Source organism: Setaria italica, chromosome VIII (genome assembly GCF_000263155.2).
Source record: "Setaria italica strain Yugu1 chromosome VIII, Setaria_italica_v2.0, whole genome shotgun sequence".
NCBI lineage: Eukaryota > Viridiplantae > Streptophyta > Magnoliopsida > Poales > Poaceae > Setaria > Setaria italica.
The window spans coordinates 34,632,447-34,655,880 of record NC_028457.1 but is presented as its reverse complement, the minus strand read 5'-3'; the positions used below and the strand labels follow the sequence as shown (position 1 = coordinate 34,655,880).

The following is a 23,434-nucleotide window of genomic DNA, read 5'->3' as shown; positions in this document are numbered from 1 at the left end:
AATAAAATTATAGTGATGTCATTTGTGTTTTTTTACCATGATACAATTATACTACTTATACAGATACTTTCTATACTTTCTATTTTCACTTACTAGTGCCCCGCCACTGGTAGCGGTATCCGAGGTGCGTGGATCCATGTCCGCCATTTCTTTTTTCCCCATCCAAGACTAATGCTGCAATGCCTTGACGTTCTTCCCTAAAGCTACCTTGCACCACCATTCAACTCCACACGCCACTACTACTAACTGCTCCTCACACACACACACACACACACAGCTTGCTCCTTGTGCCCAGAGGCAGAACCATGGAGATCGTGGCGGGGGCACTGCCGAGCCTCCTCCCCAAGCTTGCTGAGCTGCTTACTGGCGAGTACAATCTTCAAAAGGAGGTGAAGGGGGGGATCATCTTCCTCCAAGCCGAGCTTGAGAGCATGCAAGGTGCCCTAGAGAAGATCGCCAAGACACCAGCAGACAAGCTTGATGACCAGGACAAGGTATGGGCTAGCAAAATGAAGGAGATGTCCTATGACATAGAGGACACCATTGACACATATATGGTGCGATGCAAGGGGAGGGAGCCGGTTGAACAGCATGGCTTCAAGAAGGCCATTGATAAGATGCTCAAATGGTTCAGGCAGCCTAAGATTCGTCGTAAGATTGCTACAGAAATCAGAGAGATCAAGAGCCGTGTCATAGAGGTGCACGAGCGTCGCCGCAGATATGAGGTCAGCCTTGGTGTTGATAAACCTGTTACTGTGGATCCTCGCTTATTCGCTCAGTACACGGAGGTGAAAGAGCTTGTAGGCATTGATGAGGCAAGGGATGAGTTAATCAATAAGATTTTCATAGAAGAGAATAAAGTTCCCTTGAAGCAAGGCAGGATAGTTTCAATTGTTGGATTTGGAGGCCTGGGAAAGACAACTCTTGCCAATGCAGTGTACAAAAAGATTAGAGCAAAATTTGATTGCTATGCTTTTGTTTCTGTTTCTCAAACTCCTGACCTGAAGAAACTGTACAACAGCTTGCTATATGATCTTGGCAAGAGCATCAATGAAAAAACATTGGGTGAGAGGCAGCTCATAGAAGTACTTAGAGAATTCCTTGAAGACAAAAGGTACGAAAGCATTCGTTTTCGCCAATTTATACATATGAACTTTTTTTGGAATAATAATTTATGCCCTCTGTTCACAATACTATAAGTGTACATAGGGTTAATTAAATGTTCATGCATGCACGTGGCACCTATTAAATTACAAAATACAATCACTTAAGCTTTACCACAACATTATTAATTGCAAATAATTTCATCACTAGACCTCGTTTTGTTTTGACAAAATTCTGAGTGGACATATTTTATCCACAGAATTGCCAATCCCCAGCTGCTCCCGAGCTATTTTAGTTTAATCATTAAACCATTAGCAGTGGTCTAGTTTGCTTAATTTTCTTGTAGCTGGTATATGAACAATATTAGAGCTTTCTTCAGTCCTTAAACCACTATTTTTGGCTAATAACTTGGCATGTGTGTAGGTATTTTGTTGTTGTTGATGACGTATGGGATATATCAGTTTGGAAAATGATTAGATGTGCTTTGCCTGATAATGATGTTGGATACACTATTATTACAACCACCCGTATTTCTCATGTTGCTGAACAAGCTGGGGGTGCTTACAACATGAAACCTCTTTCTTTGAATAACTCCCGAAAACTACTGTATAGAAGAATATTTGGTAATGGAAACAAAGACAACAATGAAGACATAGTAAAATGTCCTGACGATGAGTTGGCCGAAGTATCTGACAGAATACTGAAGAAATGTGCTGGTGTGCCATTAGCTATAATTACGATGGCTAGTTTGCTAGCTTGCAAAGCAAGAAATAAAATGGAGTGGTATGGGGTGTATAATTCTATTAGTACTGGTCTGGAAAACAATCTAAATGTGGATAATATGAGAAAGATTTTGTCATTTAGCTATTATGAGCTACCATGCCATTTAAGGGCTTGCTTGTTATATTTGAGCATGTTTCCTGAAGATTATGAAATTGAGAAGGATCATTTGATAAGAATGTGGATAGGTGAAGGTTTTATCCAATGTGATAAAGCAGAGAAGAGCCTATTTGAACTCGGAGAGAGTTATTTCAATGAGCTTATAAACAGAAGCATGATCCAACCAATACATAATGCAGATGATATGATATCAAGCATGATCAAACCAATAGATGATATGATAATACATAATGCAGATGATATGATATCAAGCTGTCGTGTACATGATATGGTGCTTGATCTTATCCGCTCCATGTCATGTGAAGAAAACTTTGTTACTGTACTAAGTAATATGCGAGGTACATCTCCGTCAAATACGATTCGGAGGTTGTCCCTTCAGAATGGCCAGGAAAGTCATGTGATGGATCAAGCTACATGGGGCTTGCAACATGCAAGGTCAGTTGTTATCTTTCCAGCTTCTGTTTCTCTCATGCCGTCTCTTGACTGCTGCCGAGTTTTACGTGTTCTGGATTTAAAGGACTGCAATCTTTCACAAGCTAATAGTATCCTTAAGTGCCTTGGGAATATACATCAGTTGAGGTACTTGGGACTATGTGAGACAGGTATTTCTCAGCTCCCGGAAGAAATAGGAAACCTGAAGCTTCTACAAACATTGGATGTAAGGGACAACCACATTTCCAGGTTGCCTTCGAGTGTTGTCCAGCTAAGAAAGTTGATGTGCCTATACATTGACTGGTATACAAGTGCACCGGACGGAATTGGAAACCTAACATGCCTTGAACAGCTGTCAGTGTTACGCATTGATGACTCCACCAGAAACATTGTAGAAGAGTTGGGCCAGCTAATTGAACTGAGGCGGCTGTCCATTGAATTGGACAAGTGGAACGACAAGCTGTGGGAGTGTCTATGCAAGCTACAAAAGATGCAGAATCTATTTATCACAGTATCGGCGGATTGGATGCCTGGGTCGCCTGGACAATGCAGCATCGGCGGATCGGATGCCTGGGCCCCTCGACATCTCCGCGTATTTTGTGCACTAGACAGCTGTTGGTTTTCAACACTTCCGGCTTGGGTAAATCCATCGCTTCTTCTAGACCTCACCAAGCTATACATCGACGTGAGGGAGCTACATCAGGCCGATCTCGAAATCCTTGGGAGGTTGCCAGCTCTCCGCTTTCTATCTCTGAAGGTGGACAACAAGAACCTCAGTATCATTCGGGGATTTGTTGTTGGTGCTGGTGCGTTCCCGTGCCTTATAAGCTGTTACTTCTGTCAATTTGTGTGGCCAGTGGTATTTCAGCAGGGAGCTATGCCAAGGCTCAGAGAGCTTGTGTTCCGTCCGTTTTATCTGCGGGAGGCAAGACGAATTGCCTACACCGATGGTATTCTCGACTTGGGCCTGAGAAACCTGCCAGCGATGCAGGATGTCCAGGCTGACCTGCGATGTGATGGTGCTGGCAAGGAGGAGGCAGAGCAAGCCAAGGCTGCGTTGATGCATGAAGCTGAAATGCATCCCAATCTTCCCCTCCGTGATATATCTTTATCGACGTGAAGGAGCTACATCAGGCCGATCTCGAAACCCTCGGGAGGTTGCCAGCTCTCCGCTTTCTATCTCTGAAGGTGGACAATAAGAACCTCGGTATCCTTGCAGGATTCGTTGTTGGTGCTGGTGCGTTCCCGTGCCTTGTAGACTTGTCACTTCTGGCAATTTGTGTGGCCAGTGGTATTTCAATAGGGAGCTATGCCAAGGCTTAGACAGCTTGTGTTCTTATTGTTTTATCTGCAGGAGACAAGAGGAATTGCCTGCAGTGACGGTAGTCTCGACATGGGTCAGGAAAACCTGCCATCGCTGCAGCATGTCATGGCTGACCTGTAATGTGATGGTGCTAGTAAGAAGGAAGCAGAGCAAGCTAAGGCTGCGCGCTGATGCATGAAGCTGAAATGCATCCCAATCATCGCCATCATTATATTTCAATGCGCTCATAAAGGTGCGCTAGCTCCGGCTGTTATTCCTTGCTTCTCTCCTAATCCCCATTTCCACCGGGCTGTTATTCCTTGAGTTATCGATGATGACAACTTGCTCCTTGTTAAAAAGTTCCTCGGTTTCCTCACATTTACAGAGAAGAGATCAAATTGCCGGCCTTGTGAGTGATGATCTGTGTACCACTCCTATAAGTGATGATGTTTTTTACTCAATTTTCAATGGAAATGTACAGCTTTGTGATTGTCGCTCTAGGAGATGTTTTTTTTTTCCCTTCAGATTTAGCACAAGGGAAAATTGGTGAGATCTCACCTGCCACACCTGCTGTTGTATTTTTGCGTAATTTGCAGCTTTTGACGTTTATCATCATGTGAGCCGGTGAGACGTCAGAGCATAGATGTCACTATCTATGCATAGTTGCTTGATCATCGCAACTAGGACCCACATGCTCTGTTTCGGCGTGCAATGAAAGTAGTGATCTAATGCTCTGTTTCGGCAGTGTGCTTTTTCTGTTGTGTGTGTAACTCTGCTGCGCATAACACGGTGCCCTGTTGTGCTTCAAAACTGAGTTTCCTATGAAAGTGTCACATGTGTGGGTCAGATTTGGTTGGTGAAGCACTATTACTATTTCTACCATTTGTATGTACGCTTGCATTGGATCCTGGAGGTCATCCTAGCCAGCTAATTTTTACTCTTTTTTGCAGTACTATAATACCGCTCGTCGACATTATAGTACTGCAAAAAAAAAAATAAACATGTACGCTGGAAGCTACCTTCCTCTAGGATTTTATGTGCGCTGGAAGATTTCTCGAAAAACAAAGCAGGCATATAACCCTTTATCGGAAAAAATAAACATGTCCGCGGAGGTGAGACTAATGCCAGGGCTTGTCCCGAGTGCCCAGTAGCATGTATAGGCATGGCTGCATCAAACTGCAAGCGATAAAAAAAAGATCTCGACAACAAGTGGATGGGGGGTGATAAGATTTGTCAACAAATTGCAAGGAAACTTTTCACAGTTAACAGGGACTAAAGAAATTGCATTGATTATCCAGAACCCTTCACAGTCGACAGGGACTAAAGAAATTGCACTGATATTTCAGGCTGTGGTCAATTAGTTTCTACACTCATAGGCATACCGCAGACCTTGACCTCGTGCCTTGCCGTGGTTCTCTTGACAAACAGATGAGAAAGAATTCAAAGTCCTTATCAGGTGTGACGTGCAATCGTCACAGTCGCATGACCTCTTGTATTAGCTCTCTCGTCTTCCAGTATGAATGGTCGTCATTCATCTGGTGAGGCCGATATTAATTGTTTGCATCTTGTGACATGTTGGCAGAATTGTATGCATAAGCAGAGACTTGTGACGTACGAGGCCTGGTTGTGCTCAAAAGCTAGCTTAAGCACCACAGTGTAACTCCCTACGCCATTACTACTGCCCCCTGCTCACACACATACACACAGCAAACTTCCTCGCACCCAGAGGTATAGCCATGGAATGTGAGGGAGATGTCCTATGACATAGAGGACAATGTTGACACATTCATGGTTCGATGCAAGGTCAAACAGCATGCCTTCAAGACCATCATCGACAGAAGTCTAGAGTTGTTGGAGCATCCCAAGATTTGCCATAATATTGCTACTGGCATCAAAGATATCAAGACCCGTGTGAAAGAGGTAGCCAAACGCCATGACCATTGATATTGCAAAGACTGTCATGATTGATTCTTGACTATTAGTTCAGTACGAGATGGAGATAGAGAGCCTGTTGGCATCGACGAAGCAAGAGAAGAGGTAATCAAGATTCTAGTGGAAGGCGATGATGTGTCCAAGAAGCAAGAAAAGATAGTTTCCATTAGTGGCTACCGTTGTGACTTCCACCTTAGATCATCTTGCGAGTCAGTCAGTGAAGAGATATATAGGCTTAGTATTTGTTTGTTGGAAAGAGTCTATTTCACTACCATCACCTATCCAGGTGAAGGCAGTAAAACGGATTTTTTTTTTGTTTGCCCCTTTTTTTGTTTGAGGCCCTTTTCTTATTTCATATATCTTGTCTCTGCTAACAAATGGCGCACGATGCTTACTACATTTACTTGAGGACTGTTACTGTTTTGATCCGTATGTCTGCGTAGCCTCCTAAAGCTATCCATCATCCATCAGTTTTGAAAGTAAATATATTTAATTATTTATTTAGGTCCAGTTATGGAACCTACGACCTCTTGGGCTAGGGCGCTACTGAGCTCCTAGCGACCAACCCGGTCACAGACCCGTTCGCGAAGGTTTTTATTCTGGGACGTAGGAATTTCGCAGGAAGCAAATCTGCACCAATCGAAATTCGTACTGGAATAACTCTCAGTTGGGCCGTGGGCCTTGATGGCCTTCCTATATTTGCCTCATGGGTGAGAGAGTAAACAACAAAAAGGGTGCAGCATGATGGGCCAACAGAGGATTTCTATTTTTTTTTTGAAAATTTTACTAATTGTTTTGTTGCGAGTGGTTTATCTCTCTGTTTTTTTTTTTTGCAAAACACATAGATTGGTGTAGTTATCAACATTATGAATAAAATTTTATATATTCCTTGGGTTTGCGGATTTGGTATAGGAATACATGGTCAGAAAATTGCCATTATTTGAAGCATGCATTTGGATTGAGGCATTGTTAACCGTTTTTCTAATGTTCCAATAAAATATTCTAGGACCGGTTTAATTCTGTCGAACTCTGCATGGCGATCCAACTGATGTGAAAAATGGTCCGTCATTCTATTCGATGGCGACCTCACCGGCAGTACGTTGAGGCGTGAGCTTGTGCTCGCGTTGTGAAGACAACTTTCGGCGATTCTCGGCGAGAGTGCAGTCATCAGCGATGTCCAGTGCAAAGAGCATTTTATTTTAGAGGTGCTGTGCAAGGATTGAAATGCGAAGGTATGGGCCCTGTTGGGCTTCCACCAACAGGGAAGCAGCAGCACTTCGATCTGACTCATTTCCTGTTCTCTTCCTGCTCTGCTTAGTTCTCTAATTATCTTCTGTCTGAATTCTGGAACATACAAAACTCTATGCTCCTCATATCTAGTACTCCGTAACTCCAGTTCAGCTGTTTCTTTGATAGCGGTTCATGTCAGGTTAAGACAGTTGATCATCTCACACCCACAGTTGACACAGTAACATAATCTGTGGAAATGGCTGGTCAGAGCAGCAGGTACCTGCCGGCTTACCGTGTCGCCGTGTTGTGCATGAATGCGTTGAGCCGGTCACGCCATTCACTCCTGGAGGGTTTCTGCTGTTCTAGTTCCACTCCTGGAGGGCTACTGGCTACTGCCACTACCTCCTCCACGTCCTCGTCGGCCTCTGCATCGCCACTGCCGCCATCGTCGCGCTCCTTCCGTCCAGCTTCCAACTACGTACTGTTTCTTATATGGGACAAGAAACAGAATTTTGAGTATGAAGGTCATCTCTTTGATGGTTCTGGGAAACATGAAATGCACTTCCATAATTGCGAAAATCAAAGTGACTCCGGGCAAGTTCACAAAAATCCCAGTAATGCATATTCAAGTATCTTACTCAGATGCACACTGGAATTTCAAAGAGCAAGTCCCAATCATTTGCGTAGGCCCTTTTGCTTCGTGCTAGACACTTGCACTCTTACATTGACTAGTGGTCTTACATCGTCCAACAGAGTAGGGAGTGAATGCAATCACTCAAGGAAAACAATCAAATCCACCTTATCGACCACTTTACCATCAGTCTCTTCGTCGAACATGTCTTCAGTTATATCCTCAGCTGTAAGACTCTCAACCACTCTGGTGCTCTGCACATAGAACCGTGATGCACCATACTTGCATTGCTCCGGTGCCATCTCAAGTGCTTCCAATGCTACGGTGACACTGCACCTGGATCGCGGTCCAACGATACTTTTGCTTGGCTTTGTGTAGTACGGGAGTGAGCTCGAGGCTGTGATTCTGAAGGCGAAGGCATCGTCTGTATCATTGATCAGCTCAACCGAGCGTGTTATCGCCTTATTATGCTCAAACCGGAAATGAAGCTCAAGTGGCTCAATCTCAAGCATGTCCTCCAAGCAAGAATTTATCTGGGAGAGAAGAGATAGATATGGATTAGCATGACGATGCACTCCTGCTTACTAAGATGCATGGCTTATGGAGCTCGATGCCAGCACACGAGTTTACCTGATCAAGTGTAGAAACATTGGCGTTAGTATCCAATTCGTTGAGTTCACCGACTATGTGGGATATAGGAGGTCTTTTGTTTGGGTCTTTTTGCATGCAACTTTGCGCCAATTCCAGGCATTTCTTTATTTGTAGGCACCACAATGGACCTGATTTGCCCCACCTGTGTTTCCATCTCCGGAGTACCTGCCATTTCACAAAGACCGTTTAGGATAATATCTGAATGTGCCGGGGCAACAGGTTAGCAAATTGCAATGTGTCTGCAAAAGTCCAGCGAACTGCTATGTGCGCGCGCGCGCATTCTGTAACAGTTTTGCTGTTCTCTTCTACTCGACACATTTATTTATTTATTTTCCTCCTTGAACAATATGCCAGGCTTGTTCGGTTTGTTACTCCAAACAACCCAAAATACACGTCGTAACTGCAGGAAAGATATAAGATAAATCGCACTTACTTTAATAAGACAGGGTGTCTCCTTACTTCCGGTCACCAACTCTCTGATTATGATACCCAAACTATAAATGTCCGCTTTAAATGACACACTGCCGTTCGATATGCTCTCCGGAGCCAAATATTCTCTACATGGAAACAAGTTTATGCACTAATATAATGACATTGACATAATGGAAGATTGTAAATGATACTGTAACAATCTAGCTAGTCAGCTGATTTCCATAGAATTAATGAGAGTGCCAAGTAAACAAGAATCTGATGTGCTAGAGATGGTGGAACACCCCATCTCGCGCTGGCAGATGGCTTCATGTTATATACTCCGTAGGTGAGAAACAACCTCTCACGTGGTAATTTATTTGTCTGACATGGCAATTTAGACATTATGGGTTGGGACTGGCCTAAGGGCAGTAATGCTCCATGTATGATGGTTTCCATGGCATTAATTACACAGGCACAAAATTGCTAGCATTTGTAAGAGCATGGGTTGAGTATTAATCAATGACAAACTAAGGCTTTGTTTGGGAATCATGGGCTAAAGTGTAGCCCTCTCAAATAGAGGGCTAAACATTAGCATCTTAGAGTGTTTGAGTGGGGGGTTAAACTTTAGCACTTGTGTGCAAAATGACCACAGTGCCCTCCTTTCCCTCCTCCCTGGCTGGCATCAGGGGCAAGGTCCGCTCCTTCTTCTCCCGCAGTGGCAAGCGCGCTGGCGGCGGCGGCAGCTTCACTTGCTCACTTCCGGTGGCTAGTCCAAGTCCCGTTTCCCAACACCAGCCACAGAACCCGCTTGTCTTCTTCCCCGAGGCCTAGGCCACGCGCCATGTGCCTCCAATCCTCGTCATCATCCCGCTCATCCCGCTCAGGGACGTCCGCGCGGGACTGAGGGACATGCCAGGCTCTCGGTTCTTCGACTCTTGGGACGATGCGCGCAGCCCGTGCGCCTACGCCGGCGTCGTGTGCGCGCCCGACGAGGACGACCCGGCGTCGGGCGCGCTGCGCATCTCTGTCCTCACTCTTGGCACCGGCCTGACATTGGCTTGCGGATCCGCCACCTAAGGCTCCTCTCGCTCTCCGGCAACCAGCTCACTGGGCAGGTGCCTGAGTCGCTCGCTGGCTACCCGATCTGCACACGCTCGACCTCGGCAAGTGCGCCGGGCGGCGGAGGCGAGGCCGGGCGGAGGAGGCGGCGGGGCCGACGGAGGAGACGTCGCCGGTTTGGCGGGGAGGAGAGAGAGAGGGAGTGTGGGGAGGGGGGCAACGGCGGAATAATTGCAACCGGGACAGCTCCCCTTTAATCCATTTTAGCACCCTTTGGAGGGACTAAAGGAATTGGGGGGCTAAACTTTAGCCCCCTCCATTTAGCCCTCATGTTTGGAAGCCAAGAGGCTAAAGTTTGGCTAAAAGAGGAAGCTATTGCATGACATTTTAGCAACCATGCCTACTTAGCACGTTTTTCATTAAGAGGAGAACATTGCACGACATTTAACATGCTGCTCCGGAAACATGTTTCCGTGTGCATGACTTTGAATTATGCAACTAAGGTTCCGTTTGGTTCCCTTTGCTTATTTTTAGCACATGTCACATCGACTGTTTAGATATTAATTATGAGGATTAAACGTAGACTATTTACAAAACTCATTACACAGATGGAAGCTAAACGGCGAGACGAATCTATTAAGCCTAATTAATCCATCATTAGTGTTTACTGTAGCAACACATTGTCAAATCATGAACTAATTAGACTTAATAGATTCGTCTCGTCGTTTAGCCTCCACTTATGTAATGGGTTTTGTAAATAGTCTACGTTTAATACTCCTAATTAGTATCTAAACATTCGATATGACGGGTGCTAAAAATAAGCAAAAGTAACCAAACGGGCCTAAGAAGCCTTTGACTTTTATAGGGGTGTGAGTATGTGTGCGTGTAGATGTATAAATTATGCATATTCAATGACAACGAGATTTAATTTGTCCCTCCCAAGCACCAGAACACTCCAGGCACTTTGGTCTGGAGTGAAATAAAACCACGGAAACAAAGTTTTCCTTTTGTTTTGGAGAAATCACATAAGGGAAGTTTTGGACAGCAGAAGAGGCGTGACTGAGAACAACCAGATAATGACATTTCTGTCCATTGCTGGTCAGACCATTTGATATCAAACTCGTCAGTTTCCATGAAGTCAAATGACAAGGACCTATGTTTGCAGTGGCAAGTCAATTTTCGCATTTGGAATGGCGAATCATAAACTCATGAAACCATCTTTTTTAATAATAACATGCATGAGCAATGTAAATTCAAATATAGACGTGTAAGTTATAACTCGATGATGAATATCTAAATGTGTAGCTTACCGCTGTTGATGATGGTTAGTGCTTGTCATTACAAGTTCTGATATACCAAACTCTGTGATCTTTGGAACCATAAAATCATCCAGTATTATACATGCGGGCCTGAGATACATGTGAACAATTGCCCTTTCCTTGTGAAGATAACGTAAACCCTCACAGATTCCCCTGATTATCTGATATCGTGTATGCCACTGAAGTCCCCTTAATTCATCTGCAGATGTAAAATAATAAGAATAATACGTTGAAGTGTGAAATAATCTAATATTTTATTCATGCATGATGGTAGGGTATTTTTTTTCATTCTATCACTTCTAATAAATCGACATTCGAATAAAACGAAGAACTGGATAAAAGGAAGATGACGAGATAAAGGAAATAGAATTATCATAAGAAAATGGAATTCTACATTTAGCTAGATACTTATATGCTCTCCTATCGTACCAGAAAGATGCTTCTTAAGGCTTCCTTTGCTTAAATACTCAAAACAGAGCAATCTTTCCCTCTCATCGATGGTAATTTCTCCATCTTGTCCTACATTTTCTTCTGCATACGAACAGTTGCCTAGCAACCGTATTATATTTCCATGCTGAGCCATCGTCATGAGTTTAACCTCCTGATGAAAGATCTTATCGCTAATACTGAGGCTCCTAGAAAGCCTTGTCACAGCAACGATCCGCAGGATTCCCTGTTAAACTTCAATTATTAGAACGGCCACTATATTACCGATGCGCCTTAGATAGCTTTTTCTTTACTGCTGTGAGCAAACTTGCAAAATTGGTGCGACGAAAAGTTCATTTTTACCTTGAAAAAATCTCCAAGTTCATTGTGACCAATTTTTCGTTCATCAGAGAAATTTCTGGTGATGAACTGCAGAAGTGGATATGATATCTTACTCGGCTTCTGGCTTCCCTCAAGTATACGCTCCAGTATATTAAGATCATCAGATATGTCGACCATTCTAATCAAACAATATACTTTTAAAGTTACAGCAATGAAAATTTATCTTGCTTGCTGGACAGAGCAAGGTTGTCAGGAGAACTGGGGCAAAGCTTGAAAAACATTATTATTTTTTTCAAGGAAAACCCTTAAGACCCCAAAACTCAGTCATTAAGTACTGGTCCTCTAACATTGAAATATAATAAATCAGCATTGATTCAGCATGCAAACATTAGCTGTATGGGACTATCAGTTGGGTTCTTAAACTAATTTCTAGCATGGCGTGCCAAATCAGTTCGATTTACACCAACTTGCTTTATATTTCTGGCATGGTAAATACTCACTCCGTCCCAAAAAGAATGATATTCTAGGATTCAAAATCTATCCCAAAAAGAACGGTGTTTTAGGATTTAAATCTTATGCATGCATAATTTGCGTGTTGATCTCGTGCATCCATGGTTCTATGGAAACATATTTCCTCCATTTCTATATGCAAACTGAACTAATTAAGGGTACATGCGTCTTTTTCATTCACCCCTAATCTGTTTGAAAAATCTCAGAAAATCATTATTTTTGGGACGGAGGGAGTACATGATAACTTATTAGTTCACAGTTAAACAGGCCAGTCATTTCCAGTTGGCTAAACTAATCAACTAATCCATAATCGACCAGCTAGACACAGAGACAGCTGGGTTACTATATCCATCTGCGCCCTTAAGATAAATGGCACAAGCAACCACAAAGCTACAAGCGCATTAGCTGTAGTCCACATGACTAGCATTAACGTACCTGCAATGCTCGCAAAGAGTTTGTGAGAACGTTTTCTTGAATCTTTGCACCATCTACAGTTCATAATACAAATGATAAGCGATCATTTTCATTTTATTTGGATTTTTACAATGGTTAGAAAAAAAATGAGAACCGTCCATCAAGAGGAATCGTATGGTGGATAAAGGTAGGAGGCACCTAAAGGTATGGTACCAAGAGGTACCAAACAAGTGGGATCAAGTACCAAAAATAGTTAGACTGGTACCTAAATTAATTTGATTTTTTAATTATCTTCCTCCGATCAAATGCTAGCAAAAGTTTAAAGAAAAGTACCTGGAAGTACCCACCGGTAAATCACAAAAACAATCCAGTTAAACATATTATTTAACTTCTAGAACCAACTGTGCATGCCGATGCACGTGGTATTTGTGAACTTAATTACTATTCCAGTACTAGATTTAGTTTTTAGTAGCACCTGACATTGCAAAGGATCTCATTGATATATAATCCGAATTTTGTTGATGCCAAAGCTGAGTGCTGTACATGGGTCGACTTTTTATGATATATGGAAGGGAAATTCAAGGGTACAAGTTCCATCATTCAAACATACACCGAAAAGAAATTAAAATATACAACTTCCATCATTCAAACAAATGGAAAGAAATATCCCTTCATCGACATGTAACTTGTTAGCATGTACTTTTATCTGAACTCAGTTCCTAACAAATGTTTCGATGTTCGTTTAATATGCAACACTAAATAATGCAATATTCGTCTCGATTAGTTTAAAGGAGGTGTTTTGTGTCAATAATGCTTTTGGTTTGAGTATATAAATTTAAATGTACTAGTATCACCGTACCAGCTGTAGCATCTAAACCCGTACGTATTCTTTTTGCGAAGAATCTAAACCAGTATTTACTCAGGAGTATTTGGTATTTGGAATTTTTCAGTATCATGTACTTACTATATTGAGGTTTAAGGTGCGATACAGTACAGATGACACAAGGAACGAGTGGAATATGTACTCAAAGGATCCATGTGTAAATTGGTCATGAAATGAAAATATATTGCATCTTTGACTTGAGTGATCATACCTGCCGTAATGAAAACGGTGGATCAGTTCTTAGCCTATTAAAAAACGAAGGAACCTTTTGAGTCATGGCTTCTGTCCGGTTAAGCATAACGATTATGTCACACGCAGTAGGTCTTTTACTTGGGTCATGGTGAACACAAATTTGTGCTATTTCAATGCATCTGTCCATTAGTTTACAGCCTCTATCTAATGATTCGTGCCACTGCAAAGTTCAAAAAATACAGTAAGGATAACAGTATCTAATGTTCGAAACATGTTAATATAGGATGTCAGACGAGAACATATTAATACATGTTAATGCACCTGGTTTCAGAAAGAGGAAGGAGAAGAGGATAGACATGTGTGCGCAAGTGAGAGAGAGGTGAATTTATTATGGGCCCAGCATAGCGAGAAATGATGGGTTGGAGAGACGGTGTCCGATCCATAGGTGGGTTTATTGTTCATATGGCGACCACGTAGACACTACCTATGGAAACTCTAGGTTGGGACTACCAGAACAATTGCAAGAGAAAATTGCTTGACTAGACACAACAATGGCAGTGATTGGTTGGGTTGGGTTGGATGGATATAGATGTCAATTAGAGGGATCCGGTATCTTACTATTACTAATTGGAGGCTCCTTTTAAAGCCTCTAGGTGAAGCCATCTAGGATTCCTACGTGGACACTCTAGAAAAAGAGAGAAATTCTATAAATTCTCGTAAAAAAGCAAAACATCCGACCATCAATCAATAGATTCAAATCATAGCCATTGCATCTATTATGTTTTCTAAAAAATTACCCGCATATGCCATTATGAAAATAGCCTAAAGTAACCCCGTAAATCTATATATAAATTACCCACCTCTGCCATTATATAAAATAAACTAAAGTAATCCCCCAATCTTCATTAAAATTACCCACTTATGTCATTATAAATAATATTTAAAATAACCCCCTAATTTGCAATTGAATTGCCCACCACTATTACTTAAAAAACTTAAAGTAACCCCTTTAATTTGTATCTATTAAAACCCACACATGGCATTATTAAAAATAACATGAGGTAACCCTACATTTGAATCAAATAACCTTAATTAAAAATATACATCAATATATGATTATAAATCGTCTATATCTTACACTATTGGTATATGATATAATAATTAAGATCTATACACATGATGTGTGTCACCATTTATAAAGATATAGAGGAAGAGATGGGAATATACATTTCTATGTTAAAATTGTATCTCAAACTTAGGGTTCATTAAACAAATTCAAGCGCATGCATGTGATGCAAACTGAAAGGTTAAAGATTATAAATGTGGACGAAAATATTCTATCACAATTAGATGAAGATAATAAGTATATATCTATATAAGTATTGTGTTCGAATATTTAACAAACGAGAGGTAGCTTATGGTAATAGTTTTGTAGCAACGCTAGTCTCATTTTTTTCCATTGGAGATTCCGCATTAGTTCCCACGAGACAAGCTAAAAAAAAGACAAATTCTCATAAAAATCAAAAACATTAAACACCAATCCTGTAAACTGTAATAATCATAGCCATTGATATTATATTTTCTAAAACGTTACCCACCACTATCATTGTGAAATTGGAGGCTCCTTTTGATGCCTCGAGGGGATGACATAGGATCCTAGGTGGACACTCTAAAAAAAGAGATAAATCCTATAACTTCTCACAAAAATCAAAACATCTAGCCATCAATTAGTAGGCTAAAATCATCATAGCCATTGGATCTATTATATTTTCTAAAAATGAACCCACATATGCCATTATGAAAATAACCTAAAGTAACCCCCTAAATCTATATCTAAATTACGCACCTCTGCCATCATATAAAATAAATTAAAGCAACCCCTAATCTTATGCCATTATAAACAATATTTGAAATAACCCCCTAAATTTTACAACTGAATTTCCCACCACTAAGACTTAAAAATAACTTAAAGTAACCCTTTAAATTTGCATCTCAATTGCCCACATATGCCATTATTAAAATAACATGAGGTAACGCTACATTTGAATTCAAATCACATTAATTAAAAATTTACAATAATATATGATTCTAAATCATCTATTTTTTACGCTATTGGTATATGATATAATAACTAAGGTATATACAAGATGTTTGTCACCATTTATAAAGATATAGATGAAGTGTTGAGAATATAGATTTCTATTTTAAAATTATAGCACAAACTTTGTGTACATTAAATAAATTCAAGCGCATACGTGTGATGCAAAGTAAAAGGTTAAAAATCATAGTCATAGTTATTGGTAAGTTACCCACTACTATCATTACGAAAATATTAAAAAATAAACTCTAAACATATATCTAAATAATGGAGGTCGGCCATTATAAAAAATAATATAAAGTAACCACATAATCTTCATCCAATTTACTCATATATACAGCCTTCGTTTTTATTTATAAGGTGCACATGTATATCAATATTTGAACTTTGCAATCTTTGACCAATAACTTAACAATTAATTTTTTATTTTTATAATGTAAACTTTATATGGTTGGATTCGTAATCAAATATACTACACAATGATCATAAGTTTATTACCGTAAATAATATAAGATAAGATAAATGAATGATCAAAGAATTATTTGGAAGACCGTGCCAAGTCATACCATGCATTATAAACATAGATGGTTAAAATGTCATTCTAAATTTGTATCTAAGTGACCCCACATATGTCATTATCAAAAATAACCTAAAGTAAACACATAAATCTTAATCTAATTATCTTCATGTGCATCATATATAAATGTTCAAAAGTAAACTAATATATGATTCTATATGATTCTAAATTACCTATTTATGTCATTGTTAATAAAGAAATACTAAGTTTAAAGTATATAAGCATGATAAGTGCCATCATGTAGACCATTTTATATATATATATATATATATATATATATATATATATATATATATATATATATGTGGGGAATTGATGAAAATATTGATTTTTATGCTAAACCCAATGTATGGAGGTGTGATACAAATGAAAAGGTGTGAATTTGGATGAAAAAGTGTATAGAGTAATTACTAATTAAAAATCAGTCACAACCGGATAAAGATAGGTATACATCTATATGAGTATTATGTTCAAGTACTGAAAAAATGAGAGAGTAGTAGGTAAACAATTTTGATTATTAGCTAGGAGTTTATTTCTAAATATTTTTCGAATATTATAGCTTTTAAAAATATTAGCCCGTGCGGGAGCACATATTGGTGGACTAGTTATTGCTAAATTACACTGAATTGCATAATTTCACTTTCTCATGCATGCTTCCCTTGTTAATGCTCCAAACATATTTGAGGCAAGGTTCCTTCCAAGCACTGTATTGTATCATCTCTAATCTATTTGGAGAAGTGTCTCCTTACATGATGTGTACTCAAACCGACCCACCTCACACAATACCTCAGCACTAAACTGTTTCCTTCCCAAAGAGGTTGTAGGGTCATGTCATTTATTTTCAGCCGGGTTGTGGTATGAACCAGCTCAATATTGATAAAATGCATTGCATCAGGCACCCTATCCAGGCCCACGCTTTGTTTTCTACTGCCGAAGCTCCCACGTCACATTTCTCAATATTCCACTTGTTTTCCCCCTACTTTAATTTCTAATTTTGGTCCTCCCCATTCTCATCAGGGCCACTGCCACTGTTATCCCTCAGCTCTAACATGCAACCAAAGTTATTTAACTCCTAGGTTTTTTCCAATTTTTTCATAATCTGTGATTTGGAAATATTATGTGGTCACTTTTTTTGTGAAGTTTTGTGCAGTCAATTTAATAGCTGAAACATTTGAGCTGTAATTCGACTATTGTTTTGTTTAAATGATTCTTATATATTTTAACTTTTAGGTGAAAATTTTGACATGATGTTTTTTGAAAGGAATGTTACTTTCGAAGAAGTACTACTGGTTCTCCTTACATTTTCAACAATAGCCCCATTATTCCCCGTTAGTAGTCTTATCATGATAATACCCAAACTGTATATATCTGACTTGCATGATATTTGTTTGTTGTCTATCATTTCTGGTGCAATGTATCCCCTGCAGGCAATAAGAAGCTTTCAAGTATATTGAAAAAAGACTGATTGTACAGATCTGGTTTCAAGATAAATGTTGAGGTTTCAAGACGAGTGCTTACCTAGTTCCTTTAACATCCGTAGTCAATATTGTGGATTTTTTTTCGTCATTGCACCTTGACAAACCAAAATCTGTAATTTTTGGCTCCATGTCAGCACCCAGAAGCACATTTGCAGGTTTGAGATCCAAATGATATATGTGTGCTTCCTGAAGATAGTCCAGCGCCTCACAAACTCCCTTTATTATTCGATAACGCATGCTCCATTGAAATCCATAGAACTTTTCTGTAGATTGTAAACAAAAGAGCATTCAAATTAATGTGTTCATCGTGACTATCACAAAAGAAAACGAGTTCATTGTGAAGGAAGCATCAATATGCGCAATGTTTGGATGATGATCAGTACATGCAAATTTAGTTAGGTTCCATTACACATTTTATGCGCAATTGCACATAGCAGGACTACAATTCCAAATTAGAATCCCATTTATATTTTTATGAGGAGAATCCCACTTATATTAGTAGATGATTTGAGCATAGGCTCAAAATTAGGGAAAGCATTCAAAAGAGAAGGAATTTATTCAAATGTTGTCTAGTCTAGCACTTATTTTGGAGCAAGAGATCATCTTTTAACAATCCGTGTAAGCTAGCTACAAGGTGCTCATTGCAAGATATTGCTTAGGGAAATTTGTCTATTGAGACAGTAAAAGAGTGTATTTGGCCCCCTTTTTTAAGGTTAAAGTTGACTTTATTCATTTACTCACAACTTCATAGTTCACAATTTCCTGGAGATGCAACCAGGGAGATGCAATACTGAAAGACCGAATAAGCAAAGAGTTCACTTGATTGAACCAGCACATGAGCCACCTCATTATTAGCACTACAACTGACCTGAACAAAAGATATAGAAGAATTACATGCCAGCAATTTAATATCAGCTATTATGGAGCTTATTACGTTTGCCGTAACACTGGGAGATCCAGTAGTGTGTGCTTATCTTCATAATCAAGGTTAGGCAATCAGATTGCATGATCACACTATGGAAACCTTCGAGCGTAAAAACAACAGAACAGGGCAGAGCAAGAGCCTTTGCAACATCTGGTTTGGACTTTGGACACTACATTCATCAATTTTGCATTGTGGGCACCATGATTTTGTGGTTTTTTTCCACAGGAATACCACACTAAATTCAATAACCAATTTTAATATATAGCAGAGAGAATAATTACAGTATAAAACCAATGTCCATGAACCTTTCTTGCCCTGCATGAGTCCATCCCTCATCCTCCATTTACACTCCATCTTGTCTTTCCTCGTTAGATTATGTCTCCCTCCTTGATGTCCTCCTTGGTAGCGGCTTGTCCCACCGACACAAGCTTGATGCCCTTGAGATGACATTTAACACCCTCCTCCCTGTCCTAAATTTTCACGACCTGTCTCGCCATCATCACCTTCCTTTTGGTCCAGGAGTCACATTATGTGTGTAGGCCTTGGTAAAGGCATGCATGCACAATGTTGACCCTTTCTGTGTTCTGTCTTTTTTCAATCACAGTAGGGCCCATGAACAACCTTATTTCCTCACCTGCTATACCTATTTCCCTTTTACACACACACACTCTCTCTCTCTCCCTCTCCCCGTATACCATGATGTGGCGTCAAAGCGATGGCAGGTAAGGGAAGGACCTCGACCGCATCGAAGCTCCTTGGAGTGGTAGAGGCAAAGCTAAACAAGGTGGATCTATCTGTGATCACTAGTAGAAAACTGACTTTCAATGCGCCCCTTTTTAATCCCGGTTTAAAGTAGGCCCATGACAAAAGGGGGTGCGTGGAGCTTTACTCCCGGTTGGTTTTTGCAACCGGGACTAAAGGTCACCTTTTGTCCCAGGTCAAAAATCAGCCACCCATGGGGACCCTTTAGTCCCAGGTGGTAACACCAATTGGGACTAAAGGTATTTAGTCCCAGTTGGTCTTACCACTTGGGACTAAAGCTCTCGACACCAACCGGGATAAAAGGGGGGTCTTTTATCCCGGTTGGTGTTTCCAACCGGGATAAAAGAGTCCCCCACGGGTGGTGAACCCTTTAGTCCCAGTTGGTAATACCAACCGGGATAAAAGGGTTTCCACAAGTGGCTGGAAAAAGGACTAAAGTCCTCAACCCTTTAGTCCCGGTTGGTATTAGGGGGGTCTTTTATCCCGGTTGGTGTTACCAACCGGGACAAAAGAGTTCCCCACGAGTTAATACAAAAGGATTGCATCCCCTATATAGTTAGATGTGGTGCGTAGGTGGGATGGCAAGGAAGCTACATGCAAAGCTTGAGGTCGTGGGTTTGAACCCCACGGACCGCGCACACGCATATTTCCCAGAGATTTCTTTTATTTTTGCTTGTTTTTGCCAAACCATTTAGTCCCGATTGGTATTACTAACCGGATAAAAGGGGTGGGGGCTGCGTCTGGCATGGCAGGTTGGGACTAATACTTAGTTTTCTACCCGTGGGTGTTGCAGCGGCAGACAGCATAATTTCTACAGAACCGCTGACCGTGTGAAGCAGCGGCCTAGTGACAAAGTAACGCATGGCATGCGAACAAAGCAAAACAGAGAACCCACGGTTTTCTTGTAGTGATCAATAGGAGATGCAATGTGTTGTAGGCTACTACTTAATGTAATTTGTGGTGGGTCTATTTGTGGTGTTGGCGACAAGGAACTTATTAGTCATCCTGACTGAAAATTAACTTTTCTTATTATTAAAGATATTGATAGACCATAAAAGACTTAATGCCTATAGGACAGTATACCTACCATTGGGGAGGGTACGAGCACACCCACTCTTCACACTCGGATCCATAATTATTATTCACTTCTTACCCTTCCCAATCTTACCCAGATCCAATATATAATTAACTTTGTGCTATAATTTGTACCCTCTCCATTTCTAATGGGTACATAATTTTCTACCCATACCCTCCCCATTTAAAGTGGGTGTGGATTTAGGGAGAGGGTATGGATACCCGGTGGCGGTATATAGGACAGTTATCTTTTGTGCGGCTAATAGGTTTTATGGTTACATATTAGTAGGTCCATGACCAATATAGCTACTAAAATTTTCCAGTTGAAGGCTGTGTTAAACAGCTTACTTAATGCACTGGCTTTAAAATTTGAGTTATATATATATATATGTATGTATGTATATATATATATATATCAGCTGTCTATATTGTTACAAATTCTATGGTAGAACTTCTAAATTAACCACACCTCACATGACAGGTAAATGAATGATGTCATGAATACAATGGTAGGGAGATAATGTAGCAAACTTTATACCTTTAAGGTAATGGTGAAGGTCTCCATTCGGTACATACTCAAAGCAAAGGAACCTGTGTTTCTTCTCAGCAATAACTGTATTTTTTCTGTCTACTTCCATCACTTCCCCTTGTGTATCTGCACAATAGCCTAAAAATTTTACAATATTTTTGTGCTTTACCCTCTTCAGACAGTTGACTTCATCCAAAAATAGCTTATCAGAAAAATCGTTCCATGTGGTAACCTTCTTCACAGCAACCATCCCATTTTGAAGACCTCCGTGTTTTAGCATGCCCTGTAAGTGTTGACACATCAACATTGTTCCCATGGGCAAGCAAATGAATGAAAGCTTATTAGTTGTGAGGCAATAATCAAGAACTAATATCATACCAGGTAAACCACACCAAAGGCACCATTACCAATCACTTCAGCAAAATTTTTGGTAATAGATTTTATAACTGCATAAGGTATGCTGATGGGTCCCGCATTTGCATCACTAAGTCGGCGCTCCACGTCTTCCACGTCACTTGCTTGCCTCATTTCTACATATAAGAGACGAAATACAGTGGAATAAATCTCTGCAACTTTTCTCTTTCCATGTAAAAAGCATAATGGACTCTGTATGGTGAAGAATATAGGACTTACTTAGAAATACATAAGTCACAATCTCTAACAAGCAACTTTTATTGTAATTAGTAAACTGAATTGTGTCCGCAGGCAGCAAGTATCTTCTAATTTTACAGCATATGGGAAACATTGTACTGCCAACGACATAGAAAAGAACATATGGCTTTTTTTACTTGTTTAAATCCAAAAAGACATTCTGAACGAACTTGTTTTTTATTTATTCTTATAAACATGTGTGTTATAGATTATTTGGCAATTGTTAAATTTCATTTGTAGTATATTTTAATTAATTTTATCAGAATCCAATAGCAGAGACAAAAGAGAATATTGGTCAAATTGCCTCTTCTAAAAATGTAAACAGAGTAAACTTTATCTTGCCAATCTAGATAGGTTTCTAGATAGTGGACGATCTTAAGGAAATGGTCAACCAAATACTAAAACATCATGTACTTCCAAACGCAGAGAGCATTTGTTATGGAAAGTGGGTAGTAATGTGCCCTGGTATACATTGATAATGAAGGGCTTATTGTGAATTTTTTTAGGGCCAAATAGATACCGTCATCCTTAATATATGATGCTTAGGACAAACTCATTATCTCAAAATAAACTAATTAGCTTGTACTAATTTAAGAACGGAGAGAGTTAAAATGTCTCACAATTGTATTTCAAACATAATTTTGATGTTTCCTTAGGAAAAAGAGCCCGGATCTGTAGCCTTTTGGAACAAAAGATTCCTGCACGGAAACCTAGAAGGATTTCCTACGTTCCTGTAAAATCTCATATTCCCTGGAAGGGTAATTTAAGTGGAAGATAGGAAGCTCGATCCGTCGAAACAAGCTGCTCATGATCGACTACCTACTTTAATAATCGATATAAAATTAAGAATTGGCGTTAAACATCAATTGTAGATCTCAAAATTTTTAATAACGGATAATCGTGAAAACAGCATTAACAAGGGATTCGAGAGAACATGTACAAAGTGTAAAAACAGGAGCGGGATATATCGGTCCGAAAGGATGCGGCAAACAGCTGGAGCTTCTAAAACGTCCTAACCTATGCTACGCTTGATGATCTGGAGTTAGAGGGAAGCGAAGGGCTGGAGAGCAAGAAGAGATAGGTGATGGTGCTGGCTGTTGACTCTGATTAGCTGATCGACCCTCTCTCTTCTTTATATTTTTCAAAAAAAAATTGAACAATTTATCTTTTCAATTGCATTTGGGCCACTAGGAAGGTTAAGCTCTCTTCTCGATATGCTCCAACATGTCCCCGTTTTCGAAAGTTTCAAGATTTCCCCCCTGAAGAGCATGTAGTCCAGCTAATTTCTTTTCTATATGAAATGTATAGTTTGCTTCAGTAACAGCAGCTCTTGCAGTCTTCCTGATTTCATAGCAGTCAAAGCTGATTGCACTTCATCACTATTTCTACCGAGATTAATATCACAACTTAACGCGATGTCTTCTAAAAATCATCATCACAAAGGACAGCAAAGAGATTGCTTCGTATGTGACTCATACCTGGCCTGTCCATGGCTGTACGCTGAGGAACTATGGAACTTTTCCTTGCAGCAGCAACAGGGTTTCTTTCGGACCTGAAATCCTCCCGAACCCCATTGCGGTATTCAGCATCAGGAAGGTTAA

The 23,434-nt window shown here is 40.1% G+C and overlaps 2 protein-coding genes across 3 annotated transcripts; one reads left to right on the top strand and one right to left on the bottom strand.

Annotated features, from left to right (window-relative positions):
• The first annotated feature begins 278 nt into the window (after nucleotides 1-278).
• LOC101781987 (disease resistance protein RPP13) lies at nucleotides 279-4,229 on the top strand. 2 transcript variants are annotated; one of them, XM_022829003.1, is made up of 4 exons: nucleotides 279-1,114; nucleotides 1,528-3,673; nucleotides 3,791-3,992; nucleotides 4,125-4,229. In XM_022829003.1, exons 1-2 carry the CDS (start codon nucleotides 306-308, stop codon nucleotides 3,554-3,556), a joined length of 2,838 nt encoding a protein of 945 aa, XP_022684738.1. In that variant the 5' UTR covers nucleotides 279-305; the 3' UTR covers nucleotides 3,557-3,673; nucleotides 3,791-3,992; nucleotides 4,125-4,229. The 2 variants fall into 2 exon arrangements, with proteins under 2 accessions (XP_022684738.1, XP_022684737.1); XM_022829002.1 differs by having other exon boundaries at nucleotides 3,791-4,229.
• A 3,212-nt stretch (nucleotides 4,230-7,441) lies between these two features.
• Nucleotides 7,442-23,397, bottom strand: LOC101775364. The gene is made up of 13 exons (XM_004979697.2): nucleotides 23,312-23,397; nucleotides 21,561-21,712; nucleotides 21,192-21,465; nucleotides 17,933-18,155; nucleotides 17,715-17,835; nucleotides 13,759-13,959; nucleotides 12,686-12,738; nucleotides 11,762-11,918; nucleotides 11,402-11,645; nucleotides 10,964-11,171; nucleotides 8,617-8,740; nucleotides 8,163-8,348; nucleotides 7,442-8,065 (listed from the first exon to the last, which is right to left on the bottom strand). The coding sequence occupies exons 1-13, from the start codon at nucleotides 23,322-23,324 to the stop codon at nucleotides 7,673-7,675; spliced, it is 2,349 nt and encodes a 782-aa protein (XP_004979754.1). The 5' UTR covers nucleotides 23,325-23,397; the 3' UTR covers nucleotides 7,442-7,672.
• Between the last annotated feature and the right edge of the window lie 37 nt (nucleotides 23,398-23,434).